This window comes from Plectropomus leopardus, chromosome 17 (assembly GCF_008729295.1).
Source record: "Plectropomus leopardus isolate mb chromosome 17, YSFRI_Pleo_2.0, whole genome shotgun sequence".
NCBI lineage: Eukaryota > Metazoa > Chordata > Actinopteri > Perciformes > Serranidae > Plectropomus > Plectropomus leopardus.
This window is the reverse complement of record NC_056479.1, coordinates 20907365-20923425: the sequence shown is the minus strand read 5'-3', so window position 1 is coordinate 20923425 and position 16061 is coordinate 20907365. Positions and strand designations below refer to the sequence as shown.

General features: G+C 38.1%; 3 protein-coding genes across 6 annotated transcripts in view; 2 read left to right on the top strand and 1 right to left on the bottom strand.

The window, feature by feature from the left end:
* The window catches only part of LOC121956290 (neuronal-specific septin-3-like), a 95425-nt gene that overhangs the window by 43877 nt on the left and 35487 nt on the right, over positions 1-16061 (bottom strand). For 3 of the 4 annotated variants that reach the window (XM_042504429.1, XM_042504433.1, XM_042504430.1), the window contains one exon: positions 11669-12415. In XM_042504429.1, the coding sequence (XP_042360363.1) occupies positions 11669-12415 (747 nt within the window). Of the gene's footprint in view, positions 1-11668; positions 12416-13854; positions 14069-16061 lie in introns of those variants that run through there. The other variant, XM_042504431.1, reaches the window with a different exon arrangement.
* Positions 1287-3651, top strand: LOC121956294. Its single transcript, XM_042504437.1, has 2 exons — positions 1287-1367; positions 1798-3651. Exon 2 carries the CDS (start codon positions 1799-1801, stop codon positions 2735-2737), a length of 939 nt encoding a protein of 312 aa, XP_042360371.1. The 5' UTR covers positions 1287-1367; position 1798; the 3' UTR covers positions 2738-3651.
* LOC121956296 lies at positions 4416-7216 on the top strand. The gene is made up of 2 exons (XM_042504439.1): positions 4416-4498; positions 5294-7216. Exon 2 carries the CDS (start codon positions 5295-5297, stop codon positions 6090-6092), a length of 798 nt encoding a protein of 265 aa, XP_042360373.1. The 5' UTR covers positions 4416-4498; position 5294; the 3' UTR covers positions 6093-7216.

The following is a 16061-nucleotide window of genomic DNA, read 5'->3' as shown; positions in this document are numbered from 1 at the left end:
GGCTCTTTAGACTGTTAAGGACAGCCTTCACTGATTATGTTTTAAAAATACAGTGTATTTCATTTATGGTTGTGAATTCCTTCTGTTGTGTTGAAAATGTTTATGTTTATTAAAGTCTAATTTATCAGCCAGATCCATGTCAGTGATTTACTTCAAGTTCAAGGAAGCTAAATGAGCACAAGTTAGTTGTGTCAAATCATGAAGACATCTTTGCTATTTCTCCTTCTACAGACCATTACAAAAGAGACATGCATACAGTTCAGCATAATGTTGATGTTTTGAGGAACCAAAACAAATAACTGAAAATAGTACATAAAATATTGCAATGTTAATTTACGTCAGATTAATTTATATTTGTAAATTTTAATAATTTCTCATTTAACTGATAAAATTCTATTAATCCACCACACTCTTTCTAATGACATGTACTTCCTTTTTAAAACAGAATATAAAAAATAAATGGACACTACAGAATGTATTAATATTTAGTGATTTAGTTATATTCTTTAATGTCCGGAAAAGGAGGTTAAAAAACATTTCAATAATTTTGTATCAGAAGTTGTGCTAAAACTCTTTTTACAAAGGATGAAAATGACATCCTTTATGGATGGTAAATACTGGTTAAATAAGTATTACCTTAAAAATATTAAACAATGGCAACAAATGGGCGTCCTGATGATTTAGTGAATTAAAACCACCACATCACTGGTTAACAACCAGCTGGGAAGTTTTGTTGCACCTCATTTTTTTTTAAAAATCTCTCTCAATTTCTGGCACTGCGTGTACTCTTCAATGAAGGTAAAATGCCAGATTCATTATACTATTTAAGGCTAATATCAGCATTAAAGAAAACAAAAAATGAAAATCTGTTAATAATATACCTGCCATTATTTCACTCAAATTTTAGGCAACATCCATCAAATTCAACAAAAGTTATGACGGATATGTAGTGGTGTAGGTCACAACTCACTTCACAATTTAAGAAGACAATTTAAGAGTAAAAATTGAACTTTGACCATTGATGGGCATTACGACAGCACAACAGTGAAAATTTGAATTAAGAAAAGCAGCAAAACACACACTGAAATGTTTGATAAGTGAATACTGGCTACTAAGGCACTTATCTCTGCAGTCCGAAGCAAACACCCACTGCCAAACTTGGACCTGCACAAGCTAGTTTTCATCCTTAACCTGCTTATCAAATCCCCAGATGACTCACATAATGACTCCACTTTCAACTTCCTGTAACCACTCGCAACACTTGCATTTTATCAGTTTCATTTACAGCTAAATGGAAACCTAAAGAGTTTTACCTGCTTTCACACAAACACAGAGATCAGATACCTGACAGCGGCCGACTAACGCAGGTGAGCACTCTTATTTTCGGACTGTTTTGTTTTTAATTATTTCCTGTGGCACTATTCCACACAATTGGTGAAGCATTTAACTCAAGCCTTCTTCGTTAGCAATCGCTCCTCTTTGTGTTACTATCACTCCACCTAAGCTTAACAAGGAAATGCTGTTTATCGGAGAGAGGGAATTTCGGGCTAAACACTGAAAATTTTCACTTTATTGGATGAACTCACTGCTGAGGAATGATATTATCTTAAGATGAATTTACGAAAACGTCTTTTGAACAGACTGAGGACTGTGGACTCCTTTCTAATACCAACCCAAAACTTTCTGTTATCAGTAGAATATTAACTAGGGATGTCAACTTATAACCGATTAATCGTTTAACAGACAAGCTTAGTTCAATATTTATGACATATAATAACTTTTTAAATATCTTTACAGGATGATCAAGATGTCGAGCAAAGTTATGCGTTTCTGCGTAGCTCTGTTCATTGCCCTGACCTCTGTATCCGCTGTACAAAGACTTGACTTAATCCATGATTTGAAGAAAATTGACTTTGGCCGATCTGTGCCCAAGCACAGTCTTGTGCTACTCTACTGGTTTGCCAACACAGTTGACATCAACAATAACAATATCATTTGGCTGACCTTTGACCCAAACAGAGGAGATTATGGCTCACATCATTATGGCAACTATGAGGGGCTGCTGGACCCACTGCCGCGGGGAAATATCAGATATATGTACTACACTATAGGCAATCTCCATCAAGAAACGTCTGTGCCGCTTCCACCTTACGTTGTTAATCCTCCAACAGAGTATGTGGGAACAAACAGGGACCGGATCATCATTCGTGTCAGGCAGCAGAACACTTTGCAGAGGATAGACCAAGTGTATATCACGCAGCATTATGACATTTCTGAATATCAGGGGACACCTTATGATCCAGAACACACCTACAGGATCAGTATTAACCTGCTGAGACAGATAAGAGAGTTTTCTGTGGGACAAAACCAACAGCAACTCCTGCGTCTCAGAAACCGCCATGGAAGTAACGCTGATGATTCCCAGTTAAGGAACATCAGAAACACATGGGGAGTCCTTGCTTGCCTTGGACTGTTGTTGTTTATTGTGATTGAGGAAAAGTACTTCGTTAACCAACACAACTACAGACGTGAAAACAACAACAGACCGGAAAACTACAACAGACCAGAATACAATGCCGACAGACCAGAAAACTACAACAGTCCAGAACCCAACGCCGACAGACCAGAACATAGACAAAATCATTGGGCTGATGATGCTTTTGCAATCTGCTGTCTTCTTACATGTATTTTATTTTCTATATTGATTTTTTTTTCCATTCTTGTTGCAAGCAGATAACAAGAAATAAGGGAGAGCAATTTTCCTTGATGTTGTTTTAAACCAAGCTGTGATGGTATTGCTTCTCAAGGATGATAAGAAATCCAAAAAGGACGTTGTAGCTTTTATCACCCTACTGGCTATAAAATAAATACTGACCAATTGGAAATTGGTTGTATCTCTGTCTCATACCCACTGGATAAGAGACATGTTTTTTTGTGTGTAGATTGTAAAAAAAAAAAAAAAGAAAGAAAATCAGACTTGTATCGTGTTGCTCTTCCAATAAATCTAGAAAAATAGATCAATCATTAATTAGGATCAATTTCCTGCTCATTCTTGATTGAAGCAACTTATGTGGTTCGGAGGGGCTTCATTATTGTGTTTGTTGTGACTTTGGTGATATGCTGCTGCACTGATCATCAGTGTCTATGACAGACACTGTTAATTATTAGCTGACTGATAGGACTTTGTGTGTGTGTGTGTGTGTGTGTGTGTGTTTTGTGTGTTTGTTTGTGTGCGTGTTTCTTTTTTTTTTTATTTTTACGGACTTGAAAAACTTGTTAGTTTTTGTAAGTTGAAATATGCCAATCTTTACTCTAATGTCTTTTTTACAACGTGAATATATAGTACACCTTTTCACATCTGATTAAAGCTGTGACAATACAATTGTATGTTACTGTAAAACCCAATAAACAATGTGACTTTTTTTTTTATGAGGCCCACAAAGCCAGACTGATAAAATTGATTGGTAACAGTGAATCAGGCAATTGTGTGTGGAGCTAGAACTGTGACTTTTTATATTTTTGGCATTGAAAATCAAGTTTTCCATTGTAAACAAAACCAGCGCTAAATAAGAGAACATTGCACTTTTTAAAGCTGTATTTGCACTGAAATAAACATCCCACTATACAATAATAAAAAATCATTAAATAATGCATTGTTCACTAATTTACTCTACTTTATTTTTACTTTGGTTGTTTTTTGAGTCTGATGTGTTGTTTTTTTAATGGCCATCTCAAGTTTTTTTTCCTTCATAACTATATGCTATAAAGGGCTGAGAGCCTTTAGGATTTCAGTCATTTATTCACGAAATTTCAACTGTTAATCTGCAGTTGTTGTTAATTAAATTGAGTAGTAATTACCTTAACTGTCTTGAGAAGAGTGTAACAAAGAAGCATTTTGAATCGGAACTGGTACTACCAATATCACCCTTAATAGATGAGTTAGTATGAAGAGTTTTGTTTTTGTTTTTTTTAAAGTAGAGAGAGAAAGAAAGACAGAGAGACAAAAAACTGTCTGCCCTGTTGACTCAGTTGAACAAAACCACCACATCATTGGTTTTAATCCTGCTAGAGATGTCTTGTTATAGGTCATAATCGTCTCTCTCAATCCAGAATTTTTTGGCACATACTGTCCAAAAAAGGCAAAATGCCAAATTCATCACATTTTTCTCATCCTGCAGTTCAAAAGACACACTCACTGTCATTACTCACAGAATGACTCCTCTCTTTACAGAATCAATCCTTTAAAAACTGCAAATAAAAATAACGAGCTGTTTGAATTTCTACAGGCACAAATCCAAACAAAACACTGAAAGGTTGTTCCACTTTTTTAATACAGGAGGACGTTTCCTCCTCACAGCTGTATTATGCAACTTCCTGTCACCACAAGCAAAGCTTTTTTGTTACTTTCATTTACAGCGAAACAGTAACCTAAAAGGAGTTGTGCTTGCTCTCACACAAACATAGAGATCAGATACCCAATATCAGCAGACCAACACAGGTGAGCTCTCTTATTTTCAGATCACTAGTATTACTATTCCAAATGACTGGCGAAGCATTTTGAATCAAGTCGTCTTCGTGAGTACACTCACTTCATTTGGTGACTTCAGCATGCTGTAGTCTCATAATAATTTCAGATGAACTTAAAAATGCAATTTTTGCACAGAATGAGGACTATAGATTCCTGTATTAATAGCCTAACTCTTACTGCTCAGTACTGTTTTAAGAAAAACATTAATAGTCAATAGAGCTAGTCATCAAGATAAAGACAGTTAATGTAAAAAAGATTTGTAAAATCATGAATTTTCAGGGTGGCACTGTCACCTTACAGTAAGAGGGTTATGGGTTTGAACCCACTGGCAGGCTGGGCCCCCTCTGTGAGAAGTTTGCATTTTGTCCTTGTTACAGCACAAGTTTTCTCTGGGTTCTCCAGCTCCCTCACACATAGCAAAGATATGCAGATCAGATTAAATGGTGACTCTTAGTTGCCCGTAGGTGTGAATGTGAGTGTGAATGGTTTTGTCCAAAACAGCGTGATATTCCCGCCTTGAACAGGCGGCTAATGTGACAGTCCTGTAATAGTCTGGTGACTTGTCCACACTGTGCCCTGCTTCTCGCCAAATATCAGCTGGGACAGTCTCTGGCCCCTCCACGACCCTGTTTATGATAAGCGGTTGAGGCTAACAAATAAATGAAAATAATTACTTTCTGCATCTCTGGTTACAAATACATACATATTGAATATGTACAGTACAGATGAATAATGTGAGAAATAACTTTTTAAATTTGTATACAGGATGAAGATGACAGGAGGAGTCCAGAGTTGCTGTGTAGCTCTGCTCTTCGCCCTGACCTCTGTGTCCGCTGTACAAAGGCTCAATTCAATCAATGACTTGAAGGAAATCAACTTTGGCCAAGCTGTCCCCAGGCACATCCTTTTGCTGCTCTACTGGTTTGCCGACACAGTGGACATTGACGGTAATGATGACATATGGTTGAACTTCGACCCAAACAGAGGAGATTATGGTGCACATCATTATGGCAACTTTGAGGGGCTGCTGGACCCACTGCCTCAGGGAAACAGATACCGGTACTACACTGTAGGCAATCTCTATCAAGACGCACCCCTGGAACTTCCACCTTATGTTGTCCGTTCCCAGAGGGAGTATGTGGGAAGAAACAGGGACCGGATCATCATTCGTGTCAGGGAGCAGAACAGAGGACGTATGGCGAGGATAGACCGGGTGTATATCACACAGCATCAACATCATCAGGGAAGTTATGATCCAGAACACACCTACCAGATCACTATTAACCTCTTGAGACAGATCAGAGAGTTTTCTGTGGGACAAAACCAACAGCAACTGCTGCACCTCAGAAACCGCTATGGAAGTAACGCTGATGTTTCCCACATCAGAAACACATGGGGAGACCTTTCTGGCCTTGGACTGCTTTTGTTTATCGTGATCCAAGAAAGGTACACCTCTAACCAACACAACAGGCAAAATCAACGGAATAATAATTTGATGGCCTGCATTCTTTTGGGTCTTTTATTTCTATTTGTTTTGGCATTTTTAAATCAATCTGGGAAGTAGATGACAGGAAATGACAGAGAAGTAGATAGATATTGGCTGAATCACGGTGAGGTTGTAGTGCTTCTCAAGGATGATGAGGATCACAAAGCCAGCAGGACTCAATTTTGACTGGGGACAAAGAATCGAGCCTTAATGACACCTCTGTACCCCTGAGGTCAGGGGTACCTTGTTGTTTTGTTGAGTTGTATGCTTTATTTACATCCATTTTTAGATTACATTGTGTTCTGTATTTTGTAAATGGTGTTTAAGATTGAGAGAGGCTTTGTATGACATGGTAGTGATGACAGGCCTAAAACTTTAAGTCGAAGATATTAAACTGTGTGGTAGGAAGGGCTGAGAGTCTTTAGGGTTTCAGTCTTACCTCATTCAACTTTATTTCACGCTAGACTCAGTAACGAGTACATCTTCCTCACCAAAAGATGAGGTTCTTTTCAATTAATTAAGATGATTTGATATTTGCTTGGACTGGAATCATGCAAACTTTGAGCTCCATTTGGGCATTTACTGTAATTAACTTCACTGGTCGGAAAAAAAAAATACAAAAAAACAAAATGTCACAAGACATCAAAACCTAGAGCTAAATGACTGCGTGAACATCTAATACAACACACACACAAAAACAGATTAACGCTTTATCAGCAAGACCATTTCCATCCCTTGTGACATGCACAAGTTCTTGTTTCAAGCCAAGTCCGAGGCAGGCCTATCAAAAAGCCCTTATGTTTGCGTGGAAGAGATGAATGCTGTTTTGATGTGGTGAATCTAGGATAGCACTCAGCAGGCCAGCACAAGACCCAACAGATCATAAGATAATGACTCACTATTAAAAACTGTTGTAGGCTCAGCTTTCAAGAAAATACTAATCAAAGGTTCCTCTCAAGAGTGATAGAGTCCAGAGCCAACTGTTAATGACAAACAGGCGCTGCTGTTTGTTAGGGAAAAGGGGAAGTGTAAAGACTGACACATCTAATAATCTATTCATAAAATTTCCCATACATGTTTCGTTTGCTTACCAGGTCTGTATGAGGAAGAATGGCAGTCTGCAGAAAACATCTTATTGCTGCCATAAAATGGGTTTTGTGGGGATTTACTTATTCAACACTGAATTAAACTTGTGAAATGTGTGTTGTTCACTCTCTCACTTCCAGTTTATTCTCTGAGTATTCTGGGAGAAGCACTGAACCAAAAAAACATTGGTTTATTTGGTTATGCTTACTCCAGCTCCAACTTTAATGCTACTAAGGTAACTCTTTAACTTTGTACATGATATTTACAAATATAACACATGAGTGCAACTAACCATTTTATCTGTAACTGATTTATCTTATAATTACGTCTTAAATATATATCTAATTGAACAATGATAAAGTCAATAAATACTAATCAAATCAAATTGAATAAGTTTTTGAGATCTTTAAACTTGTTATGTCTGACTCAGAACCAGAAGCTATTCATGTGCATTTGGGCTTATTTACACAAAATCTACCATTAATCTATTATTAAATACTCTGACGACATGACATAAGTTTCTCTTTTTACATTTTTCTTATTCAACACCACATCACTTTCTGCAGCAATCAAATATTAGAGCAAATAAAAAACTGTATTAAAAACCACTTTATAGTATTTGGTGCAATATGCATGTAAATGCTGGCCTTCTTCAACAAATAAAATAGTCCAAAAGTATAAAGAGATCTGATATTAAAAAAAAAGGTCATTATCCATAAACCAGCCATTTAAAACATTGTGTGTGTTTTGCTTTATGTTTGAGTAGTTTTGGTCACTTAAGGTTGTTTATTACCATGTTTATTCTGACACAGGCCTTAGGCACTACACAGGGCTGCATTGGTATGTTGTCTACAACATGTCATGAAAAAAAAAATCAGTTTTAAGGGTTATTAAATGCAAAGACACTGCTTAAAAAAACATCAGCCATAATTTGCTCCACAGTTGCAATGTTTACAGTGGAATCTGCATAATGCTAGATGCTCCATAATATGAACAGCAGTGGCTGACACAAAGTAAACCAAGGTCAAATCATGGGACAGGAAACTATGAAAAGCAGTGTACAAAATGAATGCATGCGTGCGTCTGTAAACATGCGATCACATCCTGTTGAAGCACAACAAGGCGGGATACAGCTGCTCATTATTATAGCCGACAAATTACCTGAAACAGAGCATGTCATAAAAGCACCTTGTACTTCACAAGAGCTGCCATAAAAACAACCAGCTTACAGCTTTTCTGCTTATTTAATCAAGCACTCTCCCCTGGACAAGACATACTTAACCTTGTCATCTTTGTCAGGATGACTGTCTACATTGAATCTGTGTATGTACATGGGCACAAACACACACACACTAGGAGCCCAGAGGCATGTAACTAGGTAGGTTGCCCTCAAGCAACAGTTCAAGAGGCCAGATGGGACACACAAAAACACACCTCCAGCATCTCTCTGGATGCTGTGCTGAGACAAGCAGCAAAGGTAACAACAGAGACATAAACTGAAAATATTCTTGAATTTAACAGAATCTCTATTGTGTGCAGTTGTGAAGAAAATGGAAAGTAAATTGTAGTTTTGGGCATGTTGTCAAAGCACTGTGGTCTGTCGGTTTAGTTTGACTCCAAAATGACTGGAGGTTGAAATTGACTCCTCTCTTTTGTTTTCTTCCTGCAGATGGACTTAACAGGAAATCACACTCTCTCTCATATGCTTTATGTCTTTATACATTTTTCCTCCCTCTTTCCTTCTGCCCACTGAACCTCATCTGTTTCTCTCTGTCTCCACCTCATATCTACTCCTCCTTTCTTTCCAAGCTTCTTCCTAGCACCGCCTCCCTCCCTCCAAATGCATGGCTGAGCAGGAGGGTGGTAACCTGAGCCAAATGTGGCAGAAGTTGAGACTTAATCCTCTCACTTTTCCTTGCTTATTTCACCATCAACTAACACAAGACCACATTTCAGATTGTTAGCACGCATATTTGCTGACTGATTCACCAATTCTCTAGTAACTAAAAAAACTATATGAGAGAAATATCTTCAGCATGAGGCAGAAATAAAATTAAATCCCCGGCTGGCTGCAAAGGAAGCAGAGTGAATAAAGAGAGACACAGACAGGCAACATGCAGCATAAAAAGTGGAAATTGGAGGCTTTCTATTTTTATGTTGAATGTTTTATGACCTCCAGATTTGGAATGTATCACCTCCCAGCCGCCTACGCCTGGATACTACTCAACCAGTGAGAGCAACCCTTGAGCACAGCTGTCTACAGATAACAGTGCAACACACACACACACACACACACACACACACACACACACACACACACTATAAGTTAGGGAAGAAAATAGCACAAACAACCTGCAAGGAGAGTGGATGTTTTGAAGCCACGGCATACAAACCAGCAGCAAATAAACACACAAATGTTTTCCCACCATAACAAGAACCAGTTCCAAACTCACACTCAATTGAAGCCTACTTGTGAATTGACATAATGAAAAGATAAAGCATGCCACAGAAACTGAAACACAACCAATGCTCCATGACTCCCAGCCTTACACATGTAGTTCTATTAACCAAAAATGAAAACAAGCCTGAACGCTTTAGAGGGCTGTTAATGGTCCCTAGAGACTACAGTTCATTACATCCCACAGTAACAAAGAAACAGATGAAATAAACATACAGACAATTTTATGGAACTTTGCCAGTCTTTCAAATGAAAACGCAAAGTTTGTCCTGAGAGTGGCGCTAAAAGAAGTCATGGGTATTAGATTTCATGCTTAGGAATATCCACCGCATATTTCATGGATATCCAGCTATCAGTTTTCAAGATACCTTTTAGTGTGCAATGGTGTTGCTCCAGAGCTAAGATTGCACAGATAGTGGTACTATGAAAATAGGGTTCCTGCAGATCCTTTAAAATCTTAAAAAGTCTTTTAATTCATTCATCTAAAGAAATTTGGTACTCAAACACCATAGATCAATCTTTCAAATGTCTTAAAAAGCATATTATGAATAACTTTTCTCTGATATTGCATTGAAAAATTTTAAAGTAAATGGTAATATAGTATCTATTTTTAAAATTATTTATTTTTTATTTAATAAATGTTTCTCGCATTAACGTCACGTCCTCTATCACAGGATAGAGGAATCAACAACACTCACATACATTTATCACAACCAATCAAATGACAAACGTACAAGCATTCTTCGAGGCAAATTGTCCTTAACCCCAAGTAATTCATGTTGTTGTTTTTTTCATTTTGATTATTGTTAAATGTTTTTAAATTTCCTCCAAAGTGGCATTAAAAAGTCTCAAAATATCTCAAATTCATCTAGCCTTAAGCTGCCCTGAACAAAGTGCAGGGTGTGAGTAATTGTAATAGAAATCACTTTCTTGGAAATATATCCATACTAAATGTCATGGCATTTTGGTCAGAGTTTGGTCTTGACAAACACACTGGATGGACCAACTTGCCACCTCGGGACTGTTTAAATTTTGTATAGATTATACATTCATTTAGACCATGTAAATAAATATATACATGAGTTACAGCTTTTTATGTTACAAATGTCCAGCAAACAATGAAGAGACAAAATGCATGAAATACACACAAGTAAAAGGTCAAAAGATCTCAAGCTACCAAACTTGCTATCACTAGCATCTCAATAACTAAACATCAACTAAATGAAACCTCTCCAACTACATAATCAAAACACAAGGGAAAAAACGTCATGCTGCAAGTGTCTACCTCACGCAATCTGAATTTACAGTGATTTTAACCAGTGACTGATTCAAGTTCAAGTGAGCTACACTGTTCAGTTTCTTGCCTGCATGAGATCTTTTTTTAAGTGCCGTCCTGGGAGCAGCCCTGGGATTCTCATCATCACCCTCGCTGACCTACATTCACAGTTAGTCTACACTGACAAGCTCACAAGGACCCAGGCTTGTGCTCTTTATGGTTGATATTGTTACTCTGCAACTGCCTCCTAAGCAGAACAAAAAGTGCAGAAAGCCTGAATAGATACAAAATAAAGTCAGTAAAAGTTTGAGTAATACTGAATTGCAGATCTCTGTTTAAAAAAATCGAATTCAACATGCACTGGAAAATTTCACAGTGTGGATGTGATGAAACTGTTTTAGAAAAGGGGGAAATTAAGTGTATGCGAATCATGGCAGAAATACATTTAAATTTGATGTACAACTCTGTGTATGTGTGCTTGCAAACATATGCCTGAATCATTAAGTGCCTCAGCAAGACCGCATGAGTGCGTTGCAAGATGAGATTCAAATGAAGCAGTCGTAAACAGAAAATTGATCAGCATCATGGAAAAGCAATGATCGGATGATTTCATCACAGCTTAGTTGCTGCCAAACTGCTGCAAGTCACTGGATTTAGAAAGACAGGTCATGCTGAAACCGGTTACAAACAAAATGAGGACAGTCAAACGGCACTTGATTCAACAGGATAAAATGCCTCCTTGAGCAGTTTACTTTGACAAACACAGCTTACACTTGGCAACTATTTCAAACACGAGTCAGTTTAGAGAACATAGTGAACTGAGCAGGTACTCACTGTCTGTTGGTCGGGCTGTGGGTGGCTCTGTGACCGGTGACTGCACCCTCTCCACCCTTGGCTCTGCCAGGGAAGGCAGGGGAGCACTGGGTGCAGGAGGCGGGTGGTTGTTGTTCTCCACTGCACTGCTTGGCACCGAACCATCCGGCTGTCTGAAGACAGGCATTTCTGGCCTCCTGGAGGCCCCCTCAACTGGGCTTATGACGGGGGATGCAGGCTCTGCTCTTCTCTGAGGGGGCTCGGGGATCCTTGAAACTGGGGCTGAGGACAGCTGGGCATCCATCCTCTTGGGAGGGGCGGGAGGCTCATGGGGCCGTGTAATGCTGAGCTCTGCCCGCCTGTTTGTGGAGCTGGAAGTGGAGTTGGAGGAGCTGTCCAGGGGAGTACTTCGATTGCTCAGACTGACCTCGGGTCGTTTGAGGCCAAAGCGGGCGATGCCAGCACTGGGTGAGTTGTCAATCTGCTTTGAGGAAACCTCAATGGACATTTCTGTGCGGCGGGATGAGGCTGTGTCAGGGTTACGACCCCCTGATAACTCAATGCGTCTCATGCCGGACTTTGGGGAACGTGGATTGGAGGATTCAGAGGGGGAGGATCTGGAAGAGGAGTAGTCAGAGTTGCGGGAGCTCAGGTCGTAGCTCCGCTGGCTGGATGTGGAGGAGGTGGATGAGCGGAGGGGGTTGGTGTTCCGACGAGACAGGGGTGAAGATGAATCTGTCTCCTCCACCTCAAATGACCGTTTGAGCGCTGAAAAACACAGAGCATTTGTGGTTAGACAAGAAACAGAAGAATCTCTCAGCCCTGGCAGGTTCTGGTACTGGCTTGAGTTGCAACACCAGCATCTATATGATATTTTACTGTATTTATTATGAAAGCATTGCACGATTTTATTATGCAAAACAAAAATATCAACAAATCACAGAAAATGGGGGCTTGAAGCAGTGGATTTTCTCATGATTTCTGGTGAAACAACGCAGTTAAAACTTTTTCATTCGGTGGTTTTAGGAACACATTGCAGAAACATAAATCCTTTGTTTAGGACTTAACAGTTTGAAACCTGGGCAAATTGGCTTGATTTTATAAAATGGTTAAAAAACGACTTAAAAATTCGAATCATTCTGCATTATTATATATATATATATATATATATATATATATATACGTACGTATGTATGTATTATAATATTTAGCAATAAACGTAGTTTTATCCTAGCTTTCTTATACCCCTACTACTACAATTTCCCCCTACCTTAAAAAGGAATACAATAAAACAAGGTAAAAAAAAGTATGAGAAATTTACCTGAAATTTGTATTTAAAAAAATGCAAAGTTAAAAAAGACCTGGAAAATATGCTTAAAAAGATATATTTTTCAACAAACTGTGTTTATATATATATATATATATATATATATATATATATATATATATATATATATATATATATATATATATGAGAGAGAGAGAGAGAAAGAATTTTTCTATTTTTTCTCTTTTCTACCTACATCTTTTTTTCTAGTTTTTCGAAAATAATTTTCTAAATCTACAAATTTCTTGCATCTTACCAAGTTACTTATTGACTTTTCGCTACGTTTTTTTTTCGTTTCGTTTCGTTTTCGTTTTTAAATCTGTACACAACAATTTGCTCAGCGTTTCATGGTTTAAATATTTGAGAAAAGCGTATGAAAGCAGCACAAGAAAAGTGATGTCGCTCCAGGTTTCAAAGGCTGAAAGTCATTGATATTCCCTAAAAACAATAGTACAGCATCTCAAAGTAGCACCAGTATATTTACAGGCCAGGAATTTCACTCTAATAAGGTAGATGCAATCATTTCGTTAGAGATCAAACCTGCTTGATTAAACAGAGTAAAATATAATCACTTTACTGATGGTTTGCCATGTAGGAGCAAACATAAAATACAACTAAAGCTGAGAAACAATCACCGCCACAGCCAGTATCAATAACAGGCTATGAACATATGGCATGTTAGCTAATGCCGAAAAATTGGTTTACTGAAAGGTTGCAGTTAGCTAAGTTAACAACGTGCTATCTACAAACATTACCACATCGAACAAAACACAATAAGTACGCACGGTAGGTCAGTGGGAAAACACAGTATCATCATTTCACACACTGCAGAAGTCAATAAACCACCCGAAATAAACTTATTTAATGATGCTAATCTTACCGGATTTGACACGCTTTATGTAGCTCGTTAACATAGCGTGTGTCATTTCTCTTTCACGTGATGAAAAGTACTCCTCTGTTTCAGTGAGTCGCTTTTAATTACAATGCGTGGTACGAACACACATTTAGCCTTCCACCGAGCAAAAAGAAAGAGCCTTTTTAAACTTCTGGCTTAAGTTTTACGACGTTACACGGACATCTTTTCTGGATAGTTAACTTCCCTTTGCTTCGGTATCGCGCGCACCTGTTGACATGGCGACTGACAAGGTCTCGCGAGCGTTCAAATTGATCACGTGACCCAGAGAGAACTGTTTATTAGAAACAAATGCACAACATTAAGTTTATTCTGATAATAAATGCTGTTATTTTGTCATCATTTTAAAGCGTCTTTTTTTGGTCTTCATGATGCAACTATCTATGGGCACATCAGATAAATATGGAGTTAGTTAAATAGGCATTTGCAGCAGCATTAGTGGTCAAAGGTCAAATTATGTTATCCCAAGGTTTTGTGAAAATGTGACTAGTAGATAAATTAGCATCTAAAATGGCAAAAAACTGAAAATTTATGATGGAGGGCTGAAAAAAGTTGTAATAGCAAATAGAACACTATCATTGCTACAATGATATCATGCATTTTTTAACACTAAAGGACACAGATAAAATCATTATAGTCAAAAATTGGCAAGACAACCAAATTGTGGGGGTCTGGCTTATGGACTAACCAGGGAACAACTCATCATAATTCCTTTGAGTTACCAATATGACATTTTGGGAAAGTTCTGTTATGTTCTATCAAAATGTACCGTCTTGTTAAGACAGTATGTGCGATGTGTTTTCTTAGTATTCGATTTAAACTGCAACACATTAGGGTTGGGAAATATGGACACAATATTCTTGACCAAATATCCTATCAATATTGTGAATATATTGTAGAGTTGACTATTGGTGCTCTCACAAAGTATTTGATAGATAATCATCAGTAATGTGGATAAAATGACTGAGCAGGTTAAAGGTCAATAATAGAACAGCTAATACACTCTACTCTAATCTAGATTTTAAAACCAGGAAGACAAAACTAATGATATAACAATATCCAAAGTCTAGCTCAATATCTAGTCTCATATCATGATATTGATATATAATAATATATTGCTCAACCCTAAAACAAATACAGTAAATGAACAACCAGATAATGCAGGTTCAAACCTTCTAAATGTCTGGATCTTAAGTTATCAGGGAAAAAAGGGTGAGCACAAATAAGCAGGTGTAGGCTTGCAGCCAATTTCCAACAAGCCAAACAGCGTGGGAGAAACATTGATTTGTCATGTGAAAGTGCTTTATTTAGTGTACGTGAATATGTTTTTCATATTAAGTGTCTAAAAATGTGGGCCTACACCAAACATTTTATCAAAACTATTCCCACATTTACCCACCTTCTATCTCCATATCAGTTTAACGTGCCATTATTCCACCACCAGCCCTTTGTTTCACTTTGTTTGATAAATGCTCTGTCTCTTCAGCTCCATGTCAGATGTGAGGGTGACACCAGGCTCACCTCAGTTCGGCCCAGAGACCGGAGCAGCTAAAAACCCTGCAGCAACACGGCCTCTGTCCCAGATAAACACCCGAGGCTGCGCAGGCATCTGGCCTGCTTCAAGGCTGACGGGCCAAGCATCAGCATGAGAGAAGACCCTCTTCCTGGAACTCACTGTTTTCACATCCTTGATATGTTTCAGCAGGTTTGTGTGTCTGGTATCAGAGGGTCTGCTGAGAAGAAGGCACTGGTTCAACTGGGTGTCTGACTCAGTGAGGTGAACCTGTCCAATTTCCCTTCGTAAAACTTTGACTATAAATGTAGACAATACTGAGTCAGTCCCTGTCCACTTTACTTACTGTTGACTATTCTCACCTTTAGTGTCATTGTGACAATTACAGGACAGCAGTTAATAACAATTTTGAATGACAGGTCAAGAATTGAACTCCTAATCAGTATTACCTACACAACTGTGCACTCTCCAATGCTTGTGCAGAACCTATGGCAAGCCCTTTTAAAAATGTATTAATTGGGATAACAAGAAGCGATTTAGATTTTACTGGTGGAAATGACACTTCCACATGTCAAAATGACATTTCATCATGTTGAAATGTTCATTTGAGATATCTGTAAAACAATTTTGACGTTACAAATATATTTTCACATGTAGAAAT

Bases quoted from the DNA above. Each gene is read 5' to 3' on its own strand.
- LOC121956294 (XM_042504437.1), top strand. From the start codon at position 1,799: ATGATCAAGATGTCGAGCAAAGTTATGCGTTTCTGCGTAGCTCTGTTC.
- LOC121956296 (XM_042504439.1), top strand. From the start codon at position 5,295: ATGAAGATGACAGGAGGAGTCCAGAGTTGCTGTGTAGCTCTGCTCTTC.